The 10,390-nt window shown below is 34.2% G+C and overlaps 1 protein-coding gene across 1 annotated transcript in view; it reads right to left on the bottom strand.

The window, feature by feature from the left end:
- The window catches only part of LOC145258293 (uncharacterized), a 220,479-nt gene that overhangs the window by 129,891 nt on the left and 80,198 nt on the right, over positions 1 to 10,390 (bottom strand). Inside the window, exons 12-13 of the mRNA XM_080116327.1 lie at positions 9,573 to 9,725; positions 3,186 to 3,310 (exon numbers count right to left, since the gene is read on the bottom strand). Of these exons, the coding sequence (XP_079972453.1) occupies positions 3,186 to 3,310; positions 9,573 to 9,725 (278 nt within the window). The remainder of the gene's footprint in view (positions 1 to 3,185; positions 3,311 to 9,572; positions 9,726 to 10,390) is intronic.

Genomic DNA, 10,390 nt, shown 5'->3' on the forward strand with positions numbered 1-10,390 from the left:
GTAAGCCATAAATATGAACAGGTGTGGCAGCCTGGGAAGGACGTCAAATGATAAATAGAAGGATGTAGGATATTACCACCTACGACCGCAAATGCCCATTCATTAAGGCGACTTACTCGATTGTATTGTGTTAAAAAAATCTAATAAAATATAAGCACGTTTATTTGCCGTAAATATTGGTCGTGAGTAGAGTAATCAGTGGTAATAATCCTGCTTTTTCAGGAAGTAAGATACTAGACCTGCCCGGAAATGAGCCATCTTTTAACTTAATAGCTTGAATTAAAATAGTATCCGGTCCAGTCTGGTAAATAAGAAAGATCCAGAATGGCAATATAGAAGAATGAAAGGCACATAAAAACGGCACAAAAATGACTGACAAAAATATAAAGATACAACAAAAGAAAAAAAAAGAAAGACACAAAAAAATATAAAAATGTAAAGGTACATAGACAGAAAAAATTCACAAACAAATGTCCTTTTCTGTCATAAAAATTAGAAGACGCACAGAGACACAAAAGATAGAGACATAAAATGTCACACAGAAAGAAAAATTATAAAGAAAAAAAGCACAAAAAGAAGAATAAAAATAAAGACACAAAAAGACAAAAGGGCATAAAGCAAAAGTAGGTCACAAATTTCATTCTTTTACAAAATTTGAAAGATACACAAACGAGACCTAAAAATGAAGTTGCACGTAAAGAAAGACACAAAAGAAAGACACAAAAGAAAGACACGGAATGGCCACAAAATAAAAGACACGAAAGAGAAATATCAGAAAGAAAGACACAAAAATATAAATGAAAAATAAAAACACACAATAGAAAAAGACACAAGAGACAGACCCAAAAGCCAATAATAAAAATGAAATCACAAACGATTGAGTTTTTTTTTTTCACAAAAATTGAAAAATAAAACACAAAAGACAAAATGTCATACAGAAATCACAGAAATGCCAGGCAAAAATGATAGACACCAAGGAGGCACAAAATGAAATAAAAAATAACGATAAAACAAAAGAAAAATGCAAAAAAAATACAAAAAGACACAAAGAAAAGACACATAGACTGCTGATAGATATAAAAAGTAAAAAAAGACAGATATATAAAAAGTCACAGTAAGAAAAACACGAAAGATAAATGAAGACACGATGCGAAATGAAAAATATACAAAAGAGAATATCTGAAAAAAAAAACACAAAGAAGGATAAAAACACAAAACAGTAAAAAAAAAAATACACAAAAAGAAATAGACCCATAGAAAAATGAAAACTCACCAACAATTTTTTCTTTCACAAAAATTGAAAGACCCACAGAAAAAACACAAAAGATAAATACATAGCAAAATCAAACACGAAAAAAATGCACCAAAACAGACACAGAACTGTAAGGCACAAAAATGAATTAGAAAATATATAAAAAAAACATGCAAAAAAAGACACAAAAAGTTAATACAACAAGAATGTAAAAAACGCATTTATTTTTAAAAAATATTTGCAAACATTAGGACACACATAAAATACACAAAACACAAATATACAACATGTTGCACAAAAAAACGACATTAACAAGATAAAATAAAAAATACACACAAGAAAAATATAAAAAAGGAAAAATAAAGACCTTCCAAAAAACATTATATACAAAAATCACTAAAAAAAAAAGCCGACGAAAATAAGAAAATAACTACACGTCTTTTTTGCTTTCACAAAAATTGACAGATGCACATAAACACAAGCGACATACGTAAAAAGGCACAGAAAAACAAAAGAAAGTCACAGTTCATGTTCAGGCATAGAATAAAAGATTACTAGAAAGGCGCAAAAATGAATGACAAAAATAAATACGCAAAAAGAAAAAAAAAAACACACAAAAAGGATAGACACACACAAAAAAAAATAAATAAAAAATTAAAATAAAAGACAAAATCACAAAAGGAAAATTATGCAAAAATGCTGATAGAAAAAAAGACGCAAACAAATTTATTTTTTCTTTCACTAAAATTGAAAAAAAAAAGCACTTTTTAAAAGCATACAAAGTTTCACACTAAAAGAAAGACTCAAAAGAAGGATACTGAATAGCAAGAAAAAAACAGGACATGCAAAAGAAACAAATCTAAATTAAGGCATATAAAGAAGAAAAGAACAAAATGACACAGAAATGACAAAAAAAACAAAAACAAAAAAAAACAAAGACACATCAAAAAGGCCAATGAAAAATAGAATGTCATAAATTTCTTTTTATGTTTCTGATTTTTTTAGATAATGATTGATAATCCCTATTATTTGTATTATTCGGACTACTGTTTTAACCTTGAGTGTTATTTGCATAACGTTTCGGTCTATGTAATCTCCAACGTTCTTTATGTGCATTCTGTTGAACTCGGGAATCTTTCTGTCGAACTCGAGAATCTGTACAAAATTTTTAAAGGAACCACAGGGGTAGTATGTTCTTACTCCATCAGTCATAGAAATCCTAAGTAATTTGTAATTGTATTTTTGAGTATCGCCTGCACTGAGGATTGAACCTTCCTCCAGAAGATTTTAAAACTGAATTTTACTAAGAACATTATCTGTTTCATTACAGGTCCTTGTGGGCAATTCTCATATGAATTTTCGGAACAATAAACCAATTAATACAATTGCAAATTACTTTGGACTTCTAACCGGTCATTGCTGACGGAACGAAACAATGCTATCCTTGTGGATTCCTGAATTCAACAAAATACACCTGAAGAAGGTTGGAGGTTACATCGACCGAAACGTTGTGGAAATAACACTCAAGATAAGAATAGTAGTACGGATAATCCAAATAATACGAAATTTCTTTTTTCTTTTACAAAAACTGAAAGTTTCACAAAGACACAAAATACATTAGTCAGTCATGAAACTGCATACTTCCGCCTGACAATGCAAGTCTTGACCAAAATCTTATTTGAGTCTTGCCTCACTATATTAAATTAAGTATTCACAAGGTTATCCCCGTCGAAAGTTGAAATTCGGTCAAATGCGTCAGACCAAACTTCACATAGTGAAACTTCACATAGTGAAAGATATGAAATATCAAGGTCATATTAGATGCAGGACTTCATCTGTTACAATATTGAGCAAGTAGTGAATTTATACGATGACCAGAATCGAAATTATTGCTAAAAATATACAAAAAGGAAAACCACAAAAAGTGAATTACCCTGTTGTCAGAGATGCATCGGGAGAAAGTCTGACCCTGATATTTAAATGGAAAGATGCAAGTATCACCGGCTTTGTCTCCACCTGTTGTGCTGACAACCAATTTCGGGACTGATGTACAAATACCTAAAAATAATTAAAACAGAAGTTGCGCGAAAGCAATAGTTTGAAGATCAAAAAGTTGAGGGGAATTGGTTTTGTTATATTTTTTAGTTTAAAACAGAAATTACTACTCACCCACAAAGCCTAACATTACACCGGGTTTTATTCCACTTAATCCAGTAATGGGCATTTTTTAAAAAATTTATTATCCAAAAAGAATTTTTATAAATACAATATTATTTAATACTAAAATGCCCCACATCAAAAATGAACCTCCACCACCTTGCAGCGTTGAAACTGAGCACCTAGGATTAAATTCTTTGTCTTTTCTCTGACGCACTTACTGCTTACCATCACTGCCTAGCCTATTGAACTTACTTTCGTCACTAAAAAGAACTTTTGACCAAATATGAATAGTCATGATCTTCATTGCATCTGACAAAGTCCAAACAGCGCTTTCTGTTTTTTACAGAAATCATTGGCTTGCGTCTTGCAACATATTCTCACAAATTACATGCCTTTAATCTGTTCTTGCCAGTAGAAAGAGAGCACTTTTTAACAAGATTGCACTGTTGTTGGATTTAGGGAGCCGTTTAAGATCTGTTTCTTAGGCTGCGGATCTTGATAGCATTGTCTTCCCTGTTAGAAGTCACTCTAGTACGACCAGATTTAGGGACATCACGAACACTGCCGATGTTTTGGTGCTTTTGCAGAGTCTTTCGTACCGTTTTCCCGTCACATTTTTGTCTGTGGCCGATTTCTTAATTGGATAAACCAGAAAGGTGGAGATTAATGACCTCCTAACAATCACTAAGAGAAAGTCGTGGCATATGGACTAAATATAACGTCGTATAACCTGGAACAACAACAATTACGATTCGAGATGTTTTGTTTCCTGTTGGTGGATATTTTAAACTGATTTAGGGGCAATAATTTTAGCTGGTTTTAAGCGAATTTTCTTTTTGCCTCCTCAATTTAAAGTTATTTTTTTAAATTGACGTGAAAACGAAAATATTTCAATTAAAAGTCAAATATGAACTGGTAAAATTATAGAGGAATAAAAGTCGAATCAAATGAGGTATAGTTTGTTTAAACAGTTACATTAAATTTAGCTTAAATTTGCAGTTTTTGAAAAAATTACAAGTGCATACTTTCTTTTTTGCCGGCACTGGAGATATACACTTTTTTTATTTATTGTTGAAAGCGTTATAAGTATATTTGAAAACTACAAACGTTGCTTAAATATGTTTGTATTCTTCTAGTCTTAAGAAAAAGTACCAATGTGTTACAAAAATATTACTGTTCAATATTTAAGATGCTAATGGTTAAAAGACAATCAATATCTGAAAATATCATTACAATCTGTTCGAGTAACAAAGACATGCTTCGGCCACGACCTTCACCATTCTCTTCCCAATCTTATTCACAATATAATAGCACTAACCTAATTGTTGGAATGGTGCAAGAGAAAGTGAGATCAACTGAGAATTTGACTGGAAAGTTGCTGTTGGTCAGCCAATCTTCATTCAAAAGTTGCTGTTGGTCAGCCAATCTTCATTCAAAAGTTACTGTTGGTCAGCCAATCTTCATTCAAAAGTTGCTGTTGGTCAGCCAATCTTCATTCAAAAGTTGCTGTTGGTCAGCCAATCTTCATTCAAAAGTTGCTGTTGGTCAGCCAATCTTCATTCAAAAGTTACTGTTGGTCAGCCAATCTTCATTCAAAAGTTGCTGTTGGTCAGCCAATCTTCATTCAAAAGTTGCTGTTGGTCAGCCAATCTTCATTCAAAAGTTGCTGTTGGTCAGCCAATCTTCATTCAAAAGTTACTGTTGGTCAGCCAATCTTCATTCAAAAGTTGCTGTTGGTCAGCCAATCTTCATTCAAAAGTTGCTGTTGGTCAGCCAATCTTCATTCAAAAGTTGCTGTTGGTCAGCCAATCTTCATTCAAAAGTTGCTGTTGGTCAGCCAATCTTCATTCAAAAGTTACTGTTGGTCAGCCAATCTTCATTCAAAAGTTGCTGTTGGTCAGCCAATCTTCATTCAAAAGTTGCTGTTGGTCAGCCAATCTTCATTCAAAAGTTACTGTTGGTCAGCCAATCTTCATTCAAAAGTTGCTGTTGGTCAGCCAATCTTCATTCAAAAGTTGCTGTTGGTCAGCCAATCTTCATTCAAAAGTTGCTGTTGGTCAGCCAATCTTCATTCAAAAGTTGCTGTTGGTCAGCCAATCTTCATTCAAAAGTTGCTGTTGGTCAGCCAATCTTCATTCAAAAGTTGCTGTTGGTCAGCCAATCTTCATTCAAAAGTTGCTGTTGGTCAGCCAATCTTCATTCAAAAGTTGCTGTTGGTCAGCCAATCTTCATTCAAAAGTTGCTGTTGGTCAGCCAATCTTCATTCAAAAGTTACTGTTGGTCAGCCAATCTTCATTCAAAAGTTGCTGTTGGTCAGCCAATCTTCATTCAAAAGTTGCTGTTGGTCAGCCAATCTTCATTCAAAAGTTGCTGTTGGTCAGCCAATCTTCATTCAAAAGTTGCTGTTGGTCAGCCAATCTTCATTCAAAAGTTGCTGTTGGTCAGCCAATCTTCATTCAAAAGTTGCTGTTGGTCAGCCAATCTTCATTCAAAAGTTGCTGTTAGTCAGCCAATCTTCATTCAAAAGTTGCTGTTGGTCAGCCAATCTTCATTCAAAAGTTACTGTTGGTCAGTCAATCTTCATTCAAAAGTTGCTGTTGGTCAGCCAATCTTCATTCAAAAGTTGCTGTTGGTCAGCCAATCTTCATTCAAAAGTTGCTGTTGGTCAGCCAATCTTCATTCAAAAGTTACTGTTGGTCAGCCAATCTTCATTCAAAAGTTGCTGTTGGTCAGCCAATCTTCATTCAAAAGTTGCTGTTGGTCAGCCAATCTTCATTCAAAAGTTGCTGTTGGTCAGCCAATCTTCATTCAAAAGTTACTGTTCGTCAGCCAATCTTCATTCAAAAGTTGCTGTTGGTCAGCCAATCTTCATTCAAAAGTTGCTGTTGGTCAGCCAATCTTCATTCAAAAGTTGCTGTTGGTCAGCCAATCTTCATTCAAAAGTTGCTGTTGGTCAGCCAATCTTCATTCAAAAGTTACTGTTGGTCAGCCAATCTTCATTCAAAAGTTGCTGTTGGTCAGCCAATCTTCATTCAAAAGTTGCTGTTGGTCAGCCAATCTTCATTCAAAAGTTACTGTTGGTCAGCCAATCTTCATTCAAAAGTTGCTGTTGGTCAGCCAATCTTCATTCAAAAGTTGCTGTTGGTCAGCCAATCTTCATTCAAAAGTTGCTGTTGGTCAGCCAATCTTCATTCAAAAGTTGCTGTTGGTCAGCCAATCTTCATTCAAAAGTTGCTGTTGGTCAGCCAATCATCATTCAAAAGTTGCTGTTGGTCAGCCAATCTTCATTCAAAAGTTGCTGTTGGTCAGCCAATCTTCATTCAAAAGTTGCTGTTGGTCAGCCAATCTTCATTCAAAAGTTGCTGTTGGTCAGCCAATCTTCATTCAAAAGTTACTGTTGGTCAGCCAATCTTCATTCAAAAGTTGCTGTTGGTCAGCCAATCTTCATTCAAAAGTTGCTGTTGGTCAGCCAATCTTCATTCAAAAGTTGCTGTTGGTCAGCCAATCTTCATTCAAAAGTTACTGTTGGTCAGCCAATCTTCATTCAAAAGTTGCTGTTGGTCAGCCAATCTTCATTCAAAAGTTGCTGTTGGTCAGCCAATCTTCATTCAAAAGTTGCTGTTGGTCAGCCAATCTTCATTCAAAAGTTACTGTTGGTCAGCCAATCTTCATTCAAAAGTTGCTGTTGGTCAGCCAATCTTCATTCAAAAGTTGCTGTTGGTCAGCCAATCTTCATTCAAAAGTTGCTGTTGGTCAGCCAATCTTCATTCAAAAGTTGCTGTTGGTCAGCCAATCTTCATTCAAAAGTTACTGTTGGTCAGCCAATCTTCATTCAAAAGTTGCTGTTGGTCAGCCAATCTTCATTCAAAAGTTGCTGTTGGTCAGCCAATCTTCATTCAAAAGTTACTGTTGGTCAGCCAATCTTCATTCAAAAGTTGCTGTTGGTCAGCCAATCTTCATTCAAAAGTTACTGTTGGTCAGCCAATCTTCATTCAAAAGTTGCTGTTGGTCAGCCAATCTTCATTCAAAAGTTGCTGTTGGTCAGCCAATCTTCATTCAAAAGTTGCTGTTGGTCAGCCAATCTTTATTCAAAAGTTACTGTTGGTCAGCCAATCTTCATTCAAAAGTTGCTGTTGGTCAGCCAATCTTCATTCAAAAGTTACTGTTGGTCAGCCAATCTTCATTCAAAAGTTGCTGTTGGTCAGCCAATCTTCATTCAAAAGTTGCTGTTGGTCAGCCAATCTTCATTCAAAAGTTACTGTTGGTCAGCCAATCTTCATTCAAAAGTTGCTGTTGGTCAGCCAATCTTCATTCAAAAGTTGCTGTTGGTCAGCCAATCTTCATTCAAAAGTTGCTGTTGGTCAGCCAATCTTCATTCAAAAGTTACTGTTGGTCAGCCAATCTTCATTCAAAAGTTGCTGTTGGTCAGCCAATCTTCATTCAAAAGTTGCTGTTGGTCAGCCAATCTTCATTCAAAAGTTGCTGTTGGTCAGCCAATCTTCATTCAAAAGTTGCTGTTGGTCAGCCAATCTTCATTCAAAAGTTACTGTTGGTCAGCCAATCTTCATTCAAAAGTTGCTGTTGGTCAGCCAATCTTCATTCAAAAGTTGCTGTTGGTCAGCCAATCTTCATTCAAAAGTTACTGTTGGTCAGCCAATCTTCATTCAAAAGTTGCTGTTGGTCAGCCAATCTTCATTCAAAAGTTACTGTTGGTCAGCCAATCTTCATTCAAAAGTTGCTGTTGGTCAGCCAATCTTCATTCAAAAGTTGCTGTTGATCAGCCAATCTTCATTCAGTTTTGTACCATTGTAGTGTGGTTATTGGCCTTAGTAGAGCTGTTTTGGAATGATGATAGCGCCTTTGGGTATTGCTTTGAACCACACCAACAATTGATATAAATGTTAGGTTTTACCAGAGGATGAAACATACATGCATGCCTTTAAGTCTCTCAACGTTCCATTTATTGTCATTTTTATATTCATGCACATGCATAAAAAATGGAAATGAACGAAAAATTGAGAGAATCGGAGGATCACCAGTTAGCAAGTGTTAACTAAAAACGTAAACGAAGTTTCGTAAATGAAAGTAGAGAAAAACGAAATTTTATAACAAAACAGTTTTATATTACAATTTTATAAGAATAACAAGTATTTTCAATTAGTAAATGTTCATTTACGCAAATTTGTGTTTAGTAAAGAAAGCCGAGTAAGTAATCACAAGTCAAATTGTTCATAGTGTGAATAATATGCGTGTATAAGTGATATATACAAGTATTTGGCAGCGTGGCACAGTGTGTGTGTATATTTACCTTGTTCTTGTTAGTGAGTAGCGATTCGTTTCTGTTCGTCTGATTCTCTCTAGTGTGTAAGAATGTGTGCATGTAATGACGAAGGCTTGTAAGTGAGTTATTGAAGATTTCTTTGCAATTTATCTCCACTGTTGAAAGGCTTGAAAGGGATGTAGAGCATACGTTCTTAGTTTTTTCTATATATTCAGCTGGTCAGATCTCTCAATAGTTTCTAGCTATTTCCTTTATAGGCGTTTGTATTGAATTATTTATTTTCATAAAGACTTCATACTTTTGGGGTTTGAAACGATTTTCATTTGTCGAAAAAAACTTTTAGTTAACATGTTCATGTGAAAACTTACTTGTTTAGGAAATGACGAATCAAGCAAATCCAAACAATGCAAAGAAGAAAAGGTTAGCTATTAGAGCTATTTGCTTTTTACTATTCATCAGAATAGTTTTGCGATTCAATTGCAACACTGTGACTAATTATGGTGTGTTGAAGTTATGAACAGATGGGGATAGTCACCTTTAATAGTGATGCTGAAAATTCACTTCAAGCCAGTTCAATCGGATGAATACCATCATAGATCCAGATTATCTCATAGATATAAGTAATCAAATTTTGTTAATTTCATTGATCATTTCAATCCTATTATAATATTTTTCATCATTCCACTGACTATCCAATCATTTCATTAACTCTTATCCTCGAGTGCATTTTAGCCTTAATAAAATTAATCATTAATAAAAAAAAAAAATAAACAAAATGATATCCGCCCTAAGAGACAGGGTTTGAAAATAAAATAAAAATGTAAATTTTATTTGAAAAAAAAAAAAAAGCAACAAATTTATCGTAAGATGAATAATTACCTGATCGTCCGCAAGCGGGTTGCTGATGTGATGTCTCCCAGAAGGAGCAATAGTCATAATTTTCACACAATTCGCCTGTATATCCAGGGCGACAGTGACATTGCTGGGACTCCAGGTCACATATTCCACCATTTTTACAGCCACAATTATATTCTGGAAAGAGACGAAAGAAGTGGTAAAAAATTTAGGGGGGAAAAAATTACAAAAAGCATTTGATTAACTAAAAAGATAATTCCTTATTATTTTTTTTAAATGAATTCATCAGAGATTCGAACTTCAAGCATAGGATGGCATCAGTTAAAAACCAAGATGAACGAAATCTTGGCTCAAAGGCGCATATGGAAAAAGAATAATAATGAAACGCAAAACGAAAAGACAAAATGAAATAATTTTCGAGAGTGATTGGAAAGCTAAACCTTTTTTTCATGATGTTAAGAGGTCGAAACAACGAAAAAGATAATATATAATGTTTAGAAAGAAATGATTGAAAAATTAAGCAACAACAAATAAATTTAGGTAATTTTTATATTCTAAAGACAAAGACGGATAAAGAGACGGACTGGATAGAGGCCAGACTTTATGCAAGGTTGCTGAGAAAGAATCACATGGAAAATAAAAGTTGTTTTACAAGTAACTATGATTTAATTTGAATACTTTGTTCTTAATACGATTTGTACATACTCTGCGTTTCTCGAGATGCAGAGGAGTCATTTCAGCTTTAATTTTTACTGATTAATATAAATGCTAGGTTTTAGCAAAGGATGAAACATATATTTCAGCCACTGTATGGACACTTCATGGCCTTATGAAAAGAGTTA

This window comes from Euprymna scolopes, chromosome 33 (genome assembly GCF_053919585.1).
Source record: "Euprymna scolopes isolate OS-2025 chromosome 33, ASM5391958v1, whole genome shotgun sequence".
Taxonomy (NCBI): Eukaryota; Metazoa; Mollusca; class Cephalopoda; order Sepiida; family Sepiolidae; genus Euprymna; species Euprymna scolopes.